This window comes from Mesoplodon mirus (genome assembly GCF_964341445.2).
Source record: "Mesoplodon mirus genome assembly, chromosome: 13".
Taxonomy (NCBI): Eukaryota; Metazoa; Chordata; class Mammalia; order Artiodactyla; family Ziphiidae; genus Mesoplodon; species Mesoplodon mirus.
Window position 1 is genome coordinate 1,808,718 of NC_138989.1, and position 20,189 is coordinate 1,828,906.

The window sequence follows — 20,189 nt, forward strand, 5'->3', positions numbered from 1 at the left end:
CAGTGTATGCTCAATCCAGAAAATACAGACCATAAAAACAGGTAATATTTCTGAACAGCTCACTAAGTACCAGACACTTTACTAAGGGTTTTAAATGAATCCTCTCCTCATAAATACTACAAAACCCGATTATTATTCATCGGCTTACCCCGTTAGGCAGATGAAGAAACTTGAGTCCGGTTTGCCCAAGGTCCCTGAACTAGAGACCGACTCAGATGAGACCCAAACTCAGTCTGACCTACAGACGTCGGCAGTTAAGGTAGCTCCAAAGCCTGTCCATAAACATATTTTACAGAGAAAGGAACCAACTCATACATACTGGTTTATAAGCCACATGTTTTGAAAACTTACTACATCATAGACCCCCTCCAATGTCCATAAATACACCCCTATGTCATCATTGTTTGTATCTGCACCTCATCACATTCTAAACAGGAACTCTAGGGAATTCCCTGGTGGTCCAGTGGTTAGGACTCTGTGCGCTCACCACTGAGGGCACGGGTTCAATCCCTGGTCGGGGAACTAAGATCCCGAAAGCCGCGTGGCATGGCCAAAAAATAAAATAAACAGGAACTGTAATTTGTTTTTTTAAACAGCAAACCCCTCCCCTCGTGGCTGAGTCTTAAAGTTGCCTTCAACTTTTAATTTCCCAAACAGAACTGGAAGCTAAACCTTTCTGCACGTCTCAGATTAGATGCCTTTAGGATAAATTCCCAGTAGGGCATTTCTAGTCAAAGAGGAAGCCACTTTGAAAGGTTTTGAGACCTACAGTTGTTCATTCCCAACAAAGCGGGGCACACGAAGGCCCTGGCAGCCGAGACAGCCAGTCCGCAGGCTCCTAAGTCCTGAGCCTGGTCCCCAGGCTCCACGTGGACTAAATGGTATGAACAAGCTGTCCCATTGGTGGGTGTGTCTCCATCACTGGAAGCAGGGGGAGGGTAAGGAACAAAGCCAGCCCTTGATGGTGAAGACCCTGACCCACAATCACTTTGCAGTCCAGGGGCAGGCTCCTCCCGGGGGAGGGGTGACAGTGGCCACACCTGGCCAGAGGCTCCTGGAATTGCCCTTTGGATCCCTGATTATCTCCACTCTGCTTCTCTGAATCCAGTAACATTTACCCTTTCTTTGCCCATAAGTAAACTCTGTGTGTGTGTGTGTGTGTGTGTGTGTGTGTGTGTGTGTGAATGCATGCAGCCTGCCTGGACTCCGTGGTGAAAGCCGGAAATAACTCAGGCGGCCTCAGCCCTCCCAACCTGGCCCAGGCTCTGTGGTGGGAAGGCTTCATTGATGCTGAGAGAGGAGGTCCCCAGAGTTGATCAAAACAGGCCCAGGATGGGTCTGGGAGGGGAGTGGGGGCGGCCATTTGCCTTGGGCCTTATTTATATAAAAGGCACCAATTTTAGACTTTGGATCTTATCTTCCAATGAGATTATGGGCACAGCCCGAGAGAGTCTGAATTAAAAGAAGACATTTGTCATCAAGTATAAACCTCTCTCATCACCACCCATCCTGGCTGTAATGCTTTATGAATCAACATATTTGTCACAAGTTGTTCAAATGTCTTGTGACAATATAATTGTGACAATTACATTGCATTATACCTTTGTAGGTCGAAAGCCTTAATACGATTAAAATAAACATGTAAAACATGGCATGATTATATAATAATCATGGGAATATTTAATTATTAATTAATATATAATTAATATATAATTATAATTATATATTATAATCATAATTATATATAATATATAATAATATATAATTCCCTGGTTTGGAATTTCTCTAATTTTTTTTTAATGTAAAGAGGAACCTCAAAATAACAGATGAGGCTCAGAGAGACTCCAGGGTAGAGCTCAAAGTCGTAAGGAGTATGTTCTCAGGGCTACTGAGGAAAAAGAAAAGTCCCCAAAAGTGCCCTGGGACACAGGTCATGCCAATGAAAGGATGGGACTTTGGCAGTTTGCTCAGAGGGCGGCTGGGCTGTCCCAGACACTGTTCCACTCAGCAGGTGGAGGGGACTCCCAGGCCCGGGGCATCCCAGTACTTCTGTCTGCCTTGCACTACAGCGGCGCAGAGTCCAAAAACAAAGACCCGAGCCTTCCTGCCATGCCTCTCCACTCAGAAACAACCAATTTCACATGGACACGAACACGGCACATTGTGAAACTTTTGTTATGAAACAAAGTCCCAGCGGGATTCACACAAGTCCATTTTTTCCAAACACTTTGCTGCATTTAAAAATTCCTTTCACTCAATCCTGTCTTGGCCAAATATCTTTCTGTCCAGGAAGAAAAATAAAAATAAAACATTCAATTTGGCATTAGGTAAGGGAAGATTGAAGCAAACAATGATTACTATAAGCCAAGCTTTTCATTTTTGTTCATTCAGCCTACAAAATAATCATTTCTATCTGAGGAACAGCTTGCATTTAAACATCAATTTATGTCTTCATAGAGTCTTAAAAGATTCACAATGAGCCCTCTAATATTAGCATTTTCAGGAACTTTGCTTCTTGCACTTGGAATTGTCAATACAAAGGAGAAAAACTCTGAAAAAAAAGAACTGCAATATTGACAAACTGATTCAATACTTTTCTTCTTTTTATGAGCATTGAATCCTCATCCATCCGAAAAAAATAATGTGAGGAAAGTTCTTTCTCAATAAGACCAAGAAAAAAAAGAAAAGAAAAAATATCCAGCTGTCCCAAGAAAAGATGGATACATTTGAGTGTATAAATATTATAAAATTTTGCAAGGCAAAAAATTTACTATGACAAAGTCAAAAGACAAATGACAACCCAGGAAAAAATTATTTGTAAAACACTGAACAAACAAGAAATGAATTTCCTTACTATATAAAGAACACTTCATAAAGAAAAGTAGGATCACTACTGCTTAAGGAAAACTTACTTTGAGCAAGATAGAATGTCCCAGGAATTTTCATGTATTCATTCTTTTAGTCCTCCCGACTAGGGTTAGGGTTAGGGTTACAGTTAGGGTTATGAGCCAGGTGTTCGTACGGTCCCCATTTTACAAGTGAGAGGATTGAAGCCAAGAGAGGTAAAGTAACTTGTCTAAGGCCACACAGCTAGCGACAGAGTCAGGATTTGAACCAGGCAGTCTGGCTCTGGAGTCTGCACCTGTCATCTCTCTGTCTGCCCTTAGAGACAGTGTTGTTTGGGAGAGGACTCACTTGCTGAATTAGACAAAAAAGATTCGAAGGCATTCCATGGAGGAGAAAAATGCACGCTACAGACCTGGGCTAGGCGAGGAAGTCTTCTTGTGCGTTATCCTCTTGGTGTCTGCTGCGGGCGGGGCAGAGGTGGCAGGCAGGGGTGGGTAGGGAATCTCTCCAGGTAGAGGAACAGCTCTTCCCAGACCCATGGACTCAGCACCGTGCCCTACATGTTGTTAACTCAAAGTGGACCAAAGCAGCAGGCAGCAGGGAGGGCAAGGTGACCCGCAGGTGATGTAGCAGCCCGACCCCCATCCTCCCTCGCCCAGCACAGCACCTCCACGTTCCTGGGGGGGACCATCCTCCCCACTCCTGTTTCCTCTAGATCAGGTGGGGCTGACCACAGAGCCCCAGGTTCACATGGGCTGGACCAGTCGGAATCACAGGCACTGGCTCAGAGATGGACAGGCTTCAGCCAATAAAAGGGAGTCCTGGAGACTCTGGGCGGACATTGCTATCACACCTGGAAAGCCTTCTTGGAACAGAGCCAGAGCGATGGAGGAACTCAAACTTTTGGTGACATTATCTAAGCACCTGGACCCAGCTTGTGGCAGGCTCCATCTCCCAAAGAAGCCACACCGTCTCCAGTCCCATCTGCTTTCATGCCATGTGACCTTCCCGCTCTCCACCAAGACTCAGGCCAATTTCTCCACCTGTCTTCTGGCTGATTTGACCAAGCGGAGTCAACAGAAGTGTCTGTGGCCAAGTTCCAGGTGCAGCCGTTAACTGTCTGGGAACTTCAGCTTTCTGCCTCTTGGAGCTCAAAGCCAACATGGAACAAGTCCAGACTCTGCTGGTGGAGAAAGAAACCATGTAGAGGAGCTGGAGGTGCCAGAGATATGAGTGAAGAAAATGGTCTTGGGAAAAAAAAAAAAAAAGTGGTCTTGGATATCCACCTCAGGGGCACCTTCAGAGGACCCAGTCCTGGCTGCCACGGCTGCAGCTGCGTGAAAGCCCTGGCAACCCCCAGAACCATGAGAGGTGATGCTAAATTGTGTTGCACTTGCTAAGTTTGGGAGTGCTTGTTACGCAGCAGTCGATAACCAGAACACCGTCTTTACCTGGATCCACTCAATAAATCCCCCAAGCCTAGCTGAGTTGCATTTCTGTTGCTTACAACCTTTCAACTGAAGTTTGACAATCCACAGAGAAGTCCCCTTCCTGACCCCAAAGTCCCACCAAAGGCCACCACAAGGATGTGCACATGGCTCCCTCCTTCCTTCCTGACCACTACTGTGGGTGGCTGATTCGGGGGAGGATGCTGGAGAAGCGGCTGCAGGGTGAGGGGGGAGCAAGGAGACTCTCCATCCTTTCCCATTTCCAAGAGGACTTGGTTCAAGACAGAGGTGGCCCTAGGCCTGTGTGAGACACACATCCACCTACAGTGCAATGGCATGAGAGTACATGAGCTTATCCACACATGTCGACTATGACAACCAGCTGAAAGCAAGTTTCCATGAGAACCACCCAGAGCCAGCAGAGCAGGCTCAAGAATGTTCTGGAGTGGGAAGCTGAGAGCATCAAAACCAATGCCATCCCAACAGGCACATGAAAAGATGCTCAACATCGCTAATCACCAGAGAAATGCAAATCAAAACTACCATGAGGTATCATCTCACACCGGTCAGAATGGCCACCATTAAAAAGTCTACAAATAACAAATGCTGGAGAGAGTGTGGAGAGAAGGGAACCCTCCCACACTGTTGGTGGGAATGTAAATTGGTGCAGTCATTATGGAGAACAGTATGGAGGTTCCTCAAAAAACTAAAAAATAGAGTGTCATATGACCCAGCCATCCCATTCCTAGGCATATATCCAGAGAAAACTCTAATGCAAAAAGATACATGTGGGCTTCCCTGGTGGCGCAGTGGTTAAGAATCCGCCTGCCAATGCAGGGGACACGGGTTTGAGCCCTGGCCCGGGAAGATCCCACATGCTGCAGAGCAACTAAGCCCGTGTGCCACAACTACTGAGCCTGTGCTCTAGAGCCCGTGAGCCACAACTACTGAAGCCCACGCGCCCAGAGCCCGTGCTCTGCAACAGGAGAAGCCACCGCAATGAGAAGCCTGTGCACCACAATGAAGAGTCGCTCGCCACAACTAGAGAAAGCCTGCAGGCAGCAACAAAGACCTAATGCAGCCAAAAATAAATAAAATAAAATAAATTTTTAAAAAGATGCATGTACCCCAATGTTCATAGCAGCATTATTTACAATAGCCAAGATATGGAAACCACCTAAATGTCCATCAACAGATGAATGGATAAAGAAGATGTGGTACATATATACAATGGAATACTGCTGAGCTATAAAAAAGAATGAAATAATGCCATTTGCAGCAATATGGATGCAACTAGAGATGATCATACTAAGTGAAGTAAGTCAGAAAGAGAAAGACCATATGATACCACTTATATGTGGAATCTAAAATAGGACACAAATGAACCTATCTATGAAACAGAAACAGACTCACAGACCTAGAGAACAGACTTGTGGTTGCCAAGGGGAAGGGTGGGTGGCGGAGGGATGTAGTTGGAGTTTGGGATGAGCAGATGCAAACTATTATATATAGAATGGATAAACAACAAAGTCCTACTGTAGAGCACAGGGAACTATACTCAATATCCTGTGATAAACCATCATGGAAAAGAATACCAAAAAGAAGGTACACATATGTATAACTGAATCACTTTTCTGTACAGCAGAAACTAACACAACATTGTAAATCATCTATACTTCAATAAAAATTTTTTTGATATTAAAGCCAATAAAACTTAAAAAAAAAAAAAACAAGGCCATCAATTTCACTCCCGGGCTGTGGTCTCACCTTAGATAACACATGACTCAGTAAGCTCGGGCTGCTATAACAGAATCTCACAGACTGGGTGGCTTAAATGACAGTTATTTCTGACAGTTCTGGAAGCTGGAAGGCTGTGATCACGTTGCCAGCAAACTCCTCTTGCTGGTTTTATCCTCACGTGGCCTTCCATGGGACGTGCACACAGAGAGAGCCCGTGTTTCCTCCTCTGCTTATAAGGGCCTTAACCCCTCACCCTCGTGACCTCATGGAATCCTAACCACCTCCCAAAGGCCTACCTCTAAATTCTCTCATAGGGATACGATTTCAACACATGAATTTGGGGAGCACACATTCAGTTCATAGCAGCATCCTCATTCATTCATTCACTCATTCAACAAACATTTAATCAGTGGCTGATACACATCAGACACTGTGAGGGAGGGTCTGGAGGCAGAAAAGTGAGCAGACCCCGGGGTCCCTGGGCTCCTGGACTTACTACCATGTGGGCAGGGAGAGACCGACGTGGATAGTCATGCGGGGGTCCCCCCAGGGACAGGTGTGATGAGCGCAGGGAGGAGGGACATGGACAACAGCATCGGAGCAGGGCACCATCTACCCTGGAGGTTGAGAGAGGCTTCCTGAAGGTCACTTTGGGCCTGAGATCTGAAGGGAATGGGTGTGACTCGGACAAGGGAAGGCACAGGACGAAGGACCGTGGAACATTTAAGGAGCGGACCTCATATCAGTCTTGTGACAAGATGTGGCCAGGAGGGTAAGAGAGAAGCAGAAGGTGAGGCTGGTGAGGCAGATGTGGCCAGGAGAGACTGGGGTCTGAGAGCTGTGGTTAGGAGGGAAATCTGAGATGGTACCTCTGTGTCAGTTTCCTACAAATCACTGCATCATTCTATGCCTGATAACAACACGATTCACTCTCAAGCCTGTGGAGGTAGAAGTCCCACGAGCTAAAATCAGGAGGTGAGCAGGGCTGCGTCCCCTTGGGAAGCTGCAGAGGAGAATTTGTTCTCACCCTCTTCCAGCTTCTAGAGGCACCCACGTTCCTGGGCTCCTGGCCCCTCCCCCAACTTCAAAGCCGTCTTCACATCTCTCTTTGACTCTGCCCCCTGCCCTCTCCCTTTGTAAGGACCCCTGTGACGACCCTGGGTCCACAAAGAAGATCAGGACATTCTCCACCTCAAGTTCCTTGACTTAATCACTCAGCTTCACCCACTGCAAAATGGGTTAAGGGTACGTTGGGTTGCTTTGCATTATTTTTTACAACTGACTGCGTGTTCATTGACAATTATCTCAAAATAAAAAGGATTTCATAAAAAAGAAAAGAAAAGAAAAGAAAAGAGATTCTGCTCGGTTGGGAAGGTCTTTAATCTGATCTGCCTGGTTCAACATCCAATTTTATTACGGCGTATCTCAGGCATGGAGGTTGGATGTTCTCCCAGGTTTTGGTCAAGAAAGGCTCCAGAATTGGGGCTGTGGTTTCTTTATAAAGAATAGAGGATGTCAAAGGAATCTACCAAGTGTAGGATTCTAAGTGGGTTTTCTGTGCGGTGTGGCCGAGAAGGAGAGGAAAGAAGCAAGCGTGCAGGATTCTGATGACAGAGCGTCTCTACGGAGTGACCACCTGCCGAGTGCTTCCAAAAGAGCACAGGCTGGGAGAGAGTGATGGGGAGATCTTGGCCTTCTGGCTAAGCTGAGAAAAGACCCAGACACCCAGGTCGCAGTCCACCAGCAAGGTTCTGCCGTAGATGCCTAACTCTGATTTTGTAAGACCCTAAAGTGTGACCCCTACCTCTGCATTTCAGCAGAGTACAGGTTAATATGATGGTTTTTACCTACATCTTTCTAAGAGTTGACAATTCCACCCCCTCTCGTGTCAGACACTTTCTCCAAGAAAATTTTAGCATATAGGCATGCTTTTACATAACATGAATCACATGAGTCCCTTCTCGATGGTCTTCCAGTTCTTCTGATTGTGACAAGGAGAAAGTCTATTCATATGTAAGTAACAGTTGCTAATCCCCATTTTAACACAGAAATGCCACATCTCAAATTTAGAGCCTCTGGTGGGCCATGGTACCCACGTAGAATTCAACAATATAGGTATCTTCTACTTATGGGAACCAAGATTGGTTTTCAGTTCTTGAGGGTGATATAAAGTTTCCTTTTCAATTGAATCAAAGTAAGTAAAATTTAAAGAAAAGGTATAAGTATTATAGTTCAGGGGTTATGTGTATATGGTAAAAAAAATCATAAAAACAATTTAAAAGTGAATGAAATTTAAGAATCACTAGTCTTAAAAACATTCTAGCATGACTGGAAATTTAGATAATTACATCATTCAACCTCAACCTATTAAAGTAAATAATCCGCTCTTGGACTTCTTCTTTGGCATAAACACATCCTGCCTCACTGCCTTGATAGTCGACATTACAAAAGTTGAGTTAAGGTGATGACGTGCCATTTTTTTGGTCCACTTTAGGACTAGGAGAATAGAACTACATCTGGCTGTGTAAGTTTCCTCGGTACAAATTTCAAGTGACCTACTCTCATCCATTCTCAATATTGTGGAGACCCAGCTGCCAAAAAACACAAAGAGGATGGTTCACAAGATTCTCTTATTCATCCTAAACACAAAGAACAATTGAGGAGCAAAGTGTGAGGCTATATATGGTCCAGTGAATACAAGAGACCTTACTCTTAAAGTAGAAACATTATAAGGTATCAACTCCATGGCCCAGTGTTCATTGTCTTCCCTAATAATATCTGATTTTTACTTGACAAAGAGAAGCTGTGAAGACAGTGAAGCTTCCACACTGTATCCTTAGATGTTTTTTTCCCAACTCCATGATTACAAGACAAGGAAGTAACAATTAAATAAGGTGGGAGAAATGATACAGCAAAGAGCAAACTTTTGAGAGAAAAAGAGCTGAAGGTCATAGTGGTGGGGAATCTGGATAACAGAAGAGACACCCGGTGAAAGATAAGGAGTTCCGTCTTCAGCCATAGTTGAGTTTGCAGTGGTAGGAGAACATGTGATATATGAAATGCAGAGAGAAAGATGATAGAGACCCAAAGGGGCAGTGTTTCTCAGACTTTAGTGTATACGACAGAGGCCGTAAACTCAAAAGCCCATCTTGCCAGGAGGATTGACTCTGTAAGACAGCCAGCGTGTTCCTCGAAGGCAGCTCAGGCCGTATCTTTCAACGTGCAGACACACTTTCTCAGATCAAACACTGCATATCAAATACTACTCATGTCTACCCTTCTTGCTCCCCAAAAAGGCTCTGTTTAATTTCTTCTAGAAATGCCTGGTGCTGTAGGACTCTCTTTCACACTAACCATTCCTCTTCTCATTATTATGAGACCAGCAGGTGAGTGGCAGCTGCACTTCAGTCTCAGCAAGCAGGAAACTGAGAATGCTGGGGACTCAGGAAATCTGGAGACCACTGGACCATTCCAAAGGAAACAGTCAGTAACCAACCGCTGCCAGGTGGGCAGGGAACACTGTTGGATTTTCTGATTTTTTTAAGAGAAGTCAGAAGTATAGATTTTTTAATGAAATTTTCTCTTATATAGGAATTAGATATTAATTTAAAAAAAAAAAAACATTTAAAGCACCGTGAGAGAGGCTCTGTTTTCTGCAAACAGTGAGCCAGGCTATTTGGACCCACCTATCCTGTCGAGAACAATTTAGAAAGCTGATTAAAATATAAAATATGTGAGAATCGACATAACGCCAGCAAACAAAACACATCTGTGGGACGGAGTCAGCCTTGGCCAGTTCTGTGATTCGGTCCATGAGAATCACCTGGAGGTCCTGGCTAAAACTACAGATTCCCAGGTCTCATCCATGGAGACTTTGATTCAGTGGGTTCTGGGCTGGAGCCTGAGAACTTCCATTTTTAACGATCTCTGCAATAGACTGTTCTGCTGATGGTCTGGAAACAACACTTTGAGATACTCTGCACTAAATCGCCATGTGGCTCTAGGCTGTTTTGTGCCCCCTCTGGGCCTCGGTTTCCCCCTCTGTGAAATGGGCGTACTGAATGAATACTTCTCTCTGAGGCTCCATCAGGCTTTCCAACAGCCCCATAACCCCCAGTCATCTGAGGGAGACAGAAGTTGGATCCATGCCCAGCCTGTATCCATCAGACCATTCTGGAAATTACCGTCCTGAAACTCAATTCTGTAAATATTTTAGCATTTTGTTGACAGCTTTTTAAATTTAGTAACCTAATGCAAAGGGCAAAAAAGTCCTATCGAAGTTGAGAAGAAGGGAATGTGGATGGTGAGATTTCCCAGCTGCTGCCACAGAGCTGTAGCAGGCTTCTTGGTGTTTATAAGCAGGGGAAGCTCTAACGCACAAGAGGGAAAAGCAAAGGGCGCATTTCCAGAGGGAGGAAAGGTAAAGCTAATGAGTAAAACAGAGAGGATGTCTTCCCTGCAGGGAGCCAAGGTGATTTAGAGTTGAACTCAAATTAGAGATAATTACTCAAGATGGAATTTAATCCAATATCAGAAATAAGTTTCTAAAGGTCCAAGGAGTGCAAAAATGGGACAGGCCCCTTTAGGAATGGAGAAGGACCCATCGAGGGTGATATTCAAAGGACAGCCCATCAGACATTTGCTGGGGAAGCGTTCAAAGGAATTTAACATCAAAAAGACTAGACTTATCTGTTCAAGCGACATGGATCATCAAACATCTACGATGCTGATATTCATCCCTGAAAACACAGCAATGACCAAGACAGACAGAGTCCCTGCCTTCACAGAGCTAAAGGCCAAAGAAGGAAGACACATAATGAGCAGGTCATCACCACCGGTGCAAGGGCTAGAGGGAAAACGTACAGGGAGATGTGAGAACACAGACAGAGGAACGCGGCTGGTCTGGGACTCATCCCTGCAAAAGTAACACTCGAGCCGAGCTCTCAGGGTCTACAGGGGAATGAAACAAGATGCTGGAACATTTCTGGAAGAGTCCCTTCCCACGTTGAGTTTCCCCGCTTGTGTGTTTGCTGGTCGTGGGAGCTGGCAGCGAGACACCTCGGTATTTAAGGAACATAGACTGTGCTTCCTTCGGTTAATGTTCAAATAGCCTTTTTCTCTCAAAAGTTCCTCAAAAGCTTCTCCTGCATTTGCACCCAGCACCCATAAGAAAACTTGCCCAGGAGATACCGTTTGCCAAAAGGCAGGCCCCACGTTCAGCTCAGAGAAACAAGGGAAGCGGGCTGAGCGGGTAGAGAGAAGCCCTAGGGTGAGCAGGGTGTGGGTTCAAGAGCTTGGAGCGAGCAGCCTGGCAGAGGAAGACGATTCCACGTTCTACCTGAGAACGTGGAGAGGGACAGCTAAATTGCTCAGATGTTTTATCCTTTTTTGAAAAGCTCTAACCTCAATCCTGTCTCCTAAAACATTCTTTTAAAAAAAATCAGCCAAAAATATGAACAGAGGCCACAAGAGAATTGGGAAATCACAAATACGAAAACAGTTGACCTGCTGGACTGGGCATGGGTAGCGTTTCTCTCTTTATTTAAATGTTGGGGGAATTCTCTGGCGGTCCAGTGGTTATGACTCGGCACTTTCACTGCTGGGGCCCGGGTTCAATCCCTGGTCAGGGAACTAAGATCCCACAAGCTGTGCAGTGAGGCCAATATATATATGACCCATTATTCTTATAACAACCATATATATATATATATATATATATATATATATATATATATATATATATATAAGCTTTGTTATAAGAATAATGGGTCATACATTTGTGCCCACCATCACCTCCAAAAACACACGTGGAGGACGCTAGATCAATGTATCTGAAAAGGCTGATCCAATGTTGCCTACGTTTTAATCGCTCACATTTTCATCTTATCTGAACAGCACCTAGATTATTATTATGAAACACTGTTCTTTAAGTCAACCCATTCAAAGCTTACTACTTACTGAAGTCTCATCCTAAAGAATATCTATGAAAGCTATCTTAAGCTTCTGACGAGCTATCTTAAAATAAAAACATAACCATTCATTGTTTAATCACTCCAAGTACACCTGAAATCATCTCACCTACTTCACATGCTACATGGACTTTGATTTGGAAAGTGCTGGACAGACCTTCGCTGTTCTCCTTAAACCCAGAAATACAAGCTATTTGAGGCCCCAGGGAAACCCACCAGAGCAAAGGATATGGTCAGTAAAATGGGGAGATGCATGCAGTGGTCCTTAGGATGGCACCCATGCTCGGTGGCCCTGTCTGAAGACCACACCAAGGGAGGTGGATGGAGGAATACCCAACCTCCCTCTACATCCGCATTAAGCCCCCCAGCAGCACGGTCTCTGGGGGCCCAGACTGACTTGAGGCTTCCTGGCTTCCCTGGATATCTGGCCATTCTCTAGAGAAAGTGGCCACCTGAAAAACACCTTAAAAGGCTCCAGTTAACATGACACAGGAAAAGTTGTCAACAGGGTGGGAGGTGAAGCCAAAGCTCCCAGCTCTCTCTACCACCTGAGGTCTCAGTCTGTCTCGGTTTTTTTTTTAGGATGAAATGAATTAATACATGTAATAGGATTAGAACACTGACTGGCACGAAGTGAATGATTAACAATTGTGGGTCATTATTATGATCAGTCCAGCCATGTCAGCCCCTGTCATAGGGTCACATACAAGCAAGCAGATTGGGTGAGGACCAAGATCCTGGTGACAGGAGGGAAGTTTGGAGCCACCCAAACTTGACCCCAAGGGCCTCTCAATGCTGGACCAACCAGGTGCCAGTCTTCAGAACAACTCCATGAGCAAGGAACTTTGATTGACCTGTTTTACAGATAAGGAACTTGGACTCAGAGGTTAAATGGTTACCCAAGGTCACCACAGAAAGCATTAGAACAGGAATTGGGACCCAGGCCACCTGGCCTCAGAGCCCATACCTTTAATGTGCTCTGTGTCCAACTGGCCCAATGATCAAAGGGTCAGAAGTCTGATGAACCAAAGGGCAATGTCCATCACAAAGGGGGCCATTCCATTCAGCTCCACCCAGTCAGAATGGGCCTGCGGCTGGGAGGGGTGGATTTCTCAAGAGAAATTGGAAATTCATATTTTTATGTGAAATCTTCCTATTTTTCAACATTGGCAACTAATTAAAAGTTTTTAACTCTGTGCTTTTGCAAAACAAAACACAGCCACAGGCCAGAGTCAGCTCAGAGGCCTCTAATTTATGACCGCAGAGTTCACGTAAAACTTCCCAATAGTTCTGATTTGCAATAGCTGGGCTGCCCCACTGGTCCCATCATAGTCACCCTTCAAAGGCTGGTCATCTGTGATCGTCCCCAGCCAATGGAATTCCCGGGACCTTCCATCCCACACAGGTCAATTCCAGTTGGTAGCTGAGGCTGTAGAGACACCTGTCCTCCGGGAGAGGCCGTTCCCTACAGACCCAGAGAGACACCAGGCAGAGACCCCCGCTCACCGCCTTCCTGACCAAGGCAGGGAAGGGGTGAGGCAGGCGTGACTGCCTTCTTGCTTCTCTTAGTCCTTGTAGCTGAGGCGGGGCTGTTTTAAATTTAGAGGAATAAACAAGGCTGCTGTGTTTATAGGGCTGTTTGAATTCAGGAACAGCTTGAACTGTGGATTTGTAAACCTGGCGTGGTTTTGGACCACGAAACCCTTTCTCAAACCTCTGGGTCCTGCGAAGTCCAAAACGTTTGCTTCCACATGTTATCACCTTGTTAAGCTTTTGTTTACTTTTACTGGAATGTAACCCATTATGGCCCAGAGTCAAGAACAATGAATTCATCACAGGGCGGTTTTGATAAGGCCATGGATGTCCAAAAAGCCTTAGGGCTTTCAAATTGGCTGCATTAAACTTTTTTCTTTCCTAGAAAGAAATTTTTTTATTTCCTTAGGATAATGGAACTTGGAAGCTTGAAGCTGATTTGGATGGCAGAGAACAATTTCCCAGAAAGTTTTGAAATGTGGCTCAGATGTCCATTGTCTGAAGCTCAGACACTGGAGAACAGTTTACTTTTCATAGAAGAAGAAAAAAAAAAAAAAGAAGGACTAGGTTCCTAACTTCTCTTTTGCATCTACGGGTTTCATCCACGGCATTAGTTTAACCACAGACCTGCAGCCTCTTGCTGGGACATCTCTCTCCACTGCCCCCTCCAATCTTGATGGATATAAAAGGAACAAACCCATGGCACAAACCTTAAAAGGCACGCCCCGCCCAGATCCAGCGCCAACATCCTGGAGCCAGAAATAACGTTCTGTGAGCCACACCATCAATTTACTTCCCACAAACTCCATGGCCCCGTCCAAACTCCAGTGTGACATCCCTGTGTCTGCTTTTTATGGAGGGTTCTTTTTTGTTTGTTTCCTGGGTTTTTTGGTTGTTGTTGTTTGTTTGTTTTTGCTTTACAAGATTAAATAGTTTGCCCTCACACCTTGATGAGACATGAGACGTGTTCTAATTCCACCTCTAGGACGGGTCTCGCATTAGAATTCTAGGTGTCTGCTTCCCTATTCCTCCCCTCCCCTCCCCTCCCCTCAAAGCCGTATGTGACATTTGCACGCATCCTGCAGCCGAACTTCGCCTTCACATCTGCCATGGCCCAGAGCAACAGATGGTACCTGGCAATGAAATGAACTAAAAAAAAAAAGAAGAAGAAGAAAAAGAAAAAGAATGGAGCTCATCACTCACCCTCAGGGCCGCACTGTGCTGGATTACTGATGCAAGAAGTTTTGTACCTTCCGTAATACAGAAATGTGACTCCTTTTTCCTCCTTGAGGTAAATGCCTTTGTTGACCTTTCCTTCTACAATATCTAAGTGAGAAGAATGGCAACACTGTAGGTTAATAATCTTATGAGATGCAACGTCCAGAGATGTGTCAGGCTTACAAACAACTTACATCTAAGTATACTGTGTTAATTTATATTTATAATTAAATATTTCTAACATTATATATTAGTATATAATATTAACAGTAGTTAACATTTCATAATTAAGAACTAAATCACAAATAATATACATTTGTGTCAATATTAAATACCTGTATTTAAGTATTCTATCCTATTCTATCTTATTAATAAGTATTAATAAGTATTCTATCCTATTAATATTGTATCACATTAATTAATATCATACCAGTGTATAATATGTACTGTAATATAACACTATTATAATTGCTACGTTGGCCGACAGTTGAGTTACCAGAAGCCATGTGATTAGAATCTCCTACTGTCCTAAACTTTCATTCCATCCACCTCTTCATGAGTTCTCACTGCCATCTTCACACTAGACCTTCCAAGTGAAACACTGAGATTCAAGTTTGAACGTAAAGCTACACGTGAACTCTCTCTCCTTTTGAGTTCTCATTGAGAGCCCCCAATCCTAGACATGGGAGCCCGTGATTTTAAGAGAATTCATTTTCAAACTCGAGTCATCCCAGAAGAGCCCGCCAACAACAAGACCACAGGGCCAGCAGTCCTGGAAGAGACGCCAGGCCCGTCATCTTTTTGTTGGTCCCATTCCCATAGCAAACCTCTCTGATGGTGTCAGTGCGATGTCAGTGGTTTACAGAATTGAAGCCAAGGGTGATGGGTCACGTATTGTCGACTGGGGTCAAAGTCGCCCAGATGACCCTCTGCCCTGTGGCACATGCCTCCTGCCCTTGGAGCCATTGATCCAGATGAAGATGTACAGAAGCACTGGAGGCTCTTTGACCGACTGCTACCCCAGCTCAGATTTTCTGACAACCATTGGCATGTGGATACCAACTCAAAGGGCTTCAAGTTTTTCCTTATCGTGTTTAAACGTATTTTTTGTAATCTATCTCGTTTATTGCTGGAGATGATCTACATATTACAAAGTTACATGGGCAACTCACAGTTCATGATTGACTGAGGCTGTATGAACCCCTAAACCAGACTGTTTGCTTGGCAAAATTAATTTTGGAAGCGAAACACCCCATAGTTGAAAGAGCAATCAGGTTATATATTGTAAAAAGATCAGGAGTGAGACCTAAATTCTCTGAGCTGACTCTCCGTACTGACCAGAGAGCTGCCCAATTGCTACTATCTATTCTGCTCTGTGCTGCATAAGCAAAATCTGAAACATACGGGCTCTGGAGGTTATTAAATAAGATAGTCGTTTAGCCATGACTCTTGTGAGTGTGTCTTAGAAAACAGCTTCTAATGATAAAAAAAAAAAAAATTCCAGCTACAGAAGAAATGCCGATTTTAATGTTTGTAAGAGATCAAATTTTTGATGAGGTATTTTAAAATCGACTTTAACGTTCCATTCAAAGAGCATGTTTTTCCTCCCCCAAAGAATATAATCCATTAAAAAATCCAAACAAGTTCTATTTTTAGAAACTACTCATCTTCTGTCTGTATTGTTCTGAAAACAAGGAGCTGGTTTGGAAACCCTGGTCGCTTGAAAGCGTATAGACACCCCCTAATATACTGCAATCTGTGGTAATTCCTTTAGACCTAATTCGAAGTTGTTATCTTCAATACCCTGGATCTTTGGCTCTTTTTCTGGTTATTTGCTCATTTGCTAGTCAAGATATAGTGAATTCATACAGAACCAACTTGGAATGGCCTTTCAATTCATTGCAGATCCAAACTCGACAGAACACAGAAGAAACATGTGCTCACCTACGGTTGCAGAGACATTTGAGTAGGCAGAGTCATTGGTATATACAAAGGTAGAATTATGGGGAGGAAGCACAGTGAGGTTGTGGGTTCGTAATGCTGGGTGAAACGACAAAAGAAAAAAGCACAATGAATGAGTGACACAAAAAACAAATGGAACCGACATATCTCTCAACTCAACACGCATCGACAAGTGTGCCTTTCATCCCGCAGACAGCTTGGATTTTCTCTTCCGACCCCACCTCCCTCTTATTTTTTCAGGGGACATTAGGGCAACTCCAGCGGCCCCGTTCAGTCCCAAACCTAGGGCGCAATTGCCGCTGTATTTGGTTGCGGTTTGCTGGCTCCCGTTCCCATCCAGATACTTAGTTGAGAGATATGAAATTGAACTCGGCCATAAAATAGCCTTAACAAAAGGATTAATGGTTGTGATGTCACAAGAACTGATGAAACAGCAACACAGCATGAAAACAACTGCATGTTATTATGACAAATGGACAAAACCACAGAGAATTCAGCGACAAATGACAAAGCAGTGCCTCCATGCAATGATCCCCAGCACCATTCAACTGTCCCCAGAAGTAAAATGTGGAGCCTGGAATCAAATTGAAATATGCCAGTAAAGCACAATAACATAAAGAATGGACCCAATAGAACAGTGCAGTGAAACCTTCATCATTTGAGTGTTTTGGGACAAACACTGATATAGTTCGAGTTTTATGGGAAAATAATACTTTGGGTAAACAAAATTCAACCACAGTGTAATTCTATCTGATAATCTATGGCAATGAAATGAGTTGAGGGGGTGAGGAGAGAAATATACAGATCTTTATTTGAGTTCTGTTTGAAGTAATTCCTAAAATAGCGCCTGGGTCCTAAACAAGGAGCTATTTTGACAATGCAATTTCCACTTGGAAAGATCTCCTTTCAAAGGCTTTAAAGTAAAGGCCCTGAGAAAAGAAAATTAGATTATAACAAGGGGAAACCATTTCTTTTAACCTGAGGTAGTCATAAAATAACTATCACAGGGACCTTCCATCCCTATGGTACAGACTATTTGGAGAAAATATGGAGCCCCAGCGGCCCAATACAGGTTTTCCTGTGGCCGCCACTGCTGCCTGATATGCAGGCAAGCAAGAGGCAATGCAGAATAAGGCAGGGCCTCCGGTGGCCCTACACAGGAGGACAGCACCCTTCTGGAGGACCCTGCTCCTTGACTGAGCTCCTCTAAGGATGCCAGCAGGACAGACTTCAGCTGTAATGCTTCTCAATTTGCAAATTAAAAAAAAAAAGTTTTAGAATCTGAGGTGGCAATTTATGGCAGCACATGAAGTCCCAGGAATAAGGAAAATATCAGTGTGCTGGTGTGGAAAGCATAGTAATCAGCAATGTGTGGGGTTTTTTTTTAATCCACTACAAAGAACCAGTATAGACAATCTGAGCATGTGCCAGGATGGTTGTACATAACTCTCCTGTTATACACATCAGTCATTGGACATAATCAAGAGGAATAAGGAAATAAAAATTAAAATGTCAAAGCATCCCAAATCACTCAAAACTTAGACTTTAAAAAAGCTTCTTACTGGAATGCAAAAAGTGCTCAGGGCTGTCTGGGGTTTCTCCTTCTCGAAATGTCTGAATTGCTTCAGATAGAAACTTTATCTTCCACGGAATTGGGGACCATTGGAAGCATCTTAGGTGATGTTGGATCTTTTCACAGGGGGGCTTCCAGTGACATGTAGAGGAGCTGACAGGGAGGTGGGGGGACACCTTTGCTAAGTGAAATCATGACCCCGCAAACAGGGGGTCAGTCTTCGTTCACACAACGTTTGGCCCTAGGTTCCAATGGGCCCCTGCTTTGGCAGGCATGTAGATTACTCCATTTGTGCCTACCTAGAAAACGTACATCCGGACTTGTACAGAGACTGATCCATTGGGTACCGCTTAAACCTGAAAACAACTGCATTTGTTTAAAGGTTGTTGGACGAAATGCACATCTTAATATTTTGAAGCATAAATTCTGTCCTTCAACCATAAAAACATATAAAAGTTCTAGTAAAATCCTTTGCAATAACAATGATTAGGGGGAAGCTACACAAATGTTTATTCATCTCCGTCATCGTGGCTGACTTCAGAGTGGATGCTGTTTGTTCCCTTGTCCCTCCCAACGGCCCCTGATTCCCTAGGGAAAGTGCATTCCTGGGGCCCTGGTTACTGTCCCCACCCCGTCTACCTCCAGTTGTCTCCTGAAGTTCGTGGATCCCATCCACACTTTCCAACGGCCAGTAATGGGAAGCAGAAGCCAAGACGTCAAACCCTTAGGGGAGAAAAGAATAAAAATGTTACATCACCATTAGGAAAGAAAGAGCTGGACATAAGGAACCACTTACCACCTCCATCAGGAATTGGGGAAAGAGCAAAAGTATCAGAGTGACTGTGGGATGTATTCAAAAGTCATTTGAATAAATTCAATACACACTCCCAGTGTTCAAAAAACTCAGTAATTAAATGAATGTTTTTACAGAATAAAACATAATAAATAGGAATAGAGAGATACCTTTTAACCAAAGAAAATAAAAGCCACCATGCCTAGTGGTGCAACGCAAGAAGCACGCCCATACGTGTCAGAAAAAAAGACAAGAATGTCCATTATCCCATTATTACTTCCTGCGTTTTAGAAGACATAGCTGATACAATCAGATAAGAGAAAAAAATGAGGTTGAAAAAGAGGAGGGAACCAACACTGATATTGTGCAGACACTGTGTGAGGTTCTTGACAAATACTTCCCCATTTCATTCTAATGATAATCTATAAGATACCTGTACTCTTAGCCTATCTGTTATGACAAGGAATAAAATGCCCCCTCAGGAGTCACCCAGCCGATGGTGTTAGATGCAGTCCTCCATACACGTCTCCTGAATTGGTCCTGATCTTTCTATTATCTCTCTGCTTCCACCATACTAAAAATGAATCCTTTCAAAATTACCTTTATGTTCCTTGTACTTTGCGTAGACATCACTTTATGCAGATATGTTCTTTTTTATTCTGCTCTTCTCACTTAATACCATCCAAATTAGTTGATTTATTTTTTTCTCTCTAACTCTCATAATCGAGTTTGGGTAATAGTCCCTGGAGAGGCTACACCATCACACATTGAATTGTTCTCCTAACTTGAATCTTCTTTTGGATTACTTCTCTGTGAACAGTTCCCAGAAGTGGAAATAATGGCCCAGATGACTAAATAATAATCAACTGCCTTGAATGTCTGCCAGGTCACCAAAAAGATAAAATTAATAAAGTAATCTTTGTGTTGTTCATTGTAAAAGATGTTTTTTAAGAGGAGATAATATAATCATTATTTTCAAATGATATATGCCTGATAATGAAAATGAAAAACTATTACAAACAAGAAAATAATTTGGTAAGTGAAAACCTGTTACAAACAATAAAAGAATTTAGTAAGGAGGCTGATACAAATTAAATATGCAAATG

At 43.6% G+C, this 20,189-nt stretch overlaps 1 protein-coding gene across 2 annotated transcripts in view; it reads right to left on the reverse strand.

Moving 5' to 3' along the window:
• ADGRD1 (adhesion G protein-coupled receptor D1) overlaps positions 1–20,189 on the reverse strand; it is a 145,125-nt gene that overhangs the window by 116,943 nt on the left and 7,993 nt on the right. The window contains exons 3-5 of one of the 2 annotated variants that reach the window (XM_082640017.1): positions 18,930–19,013; positions 16,700–16,795; positions 14,741–14,863 (exon numbers count right to left, since the gene is read on the reverse strand). In XM_082640017.1, the coding sequence (XP_082496143.1) occupies positions 14,741–14,863; positions 16,700–16,795; positions 18,930–19,013 (303 nt within the window). The remainder of the gene's footprint in view (positions 1–14,740; positions 14,864–16,699; positions 16,796–18,929; positions 19,014–20,189) is intronic. The other variant, XM_082640016.1, reaches the window with a different exon arrangement.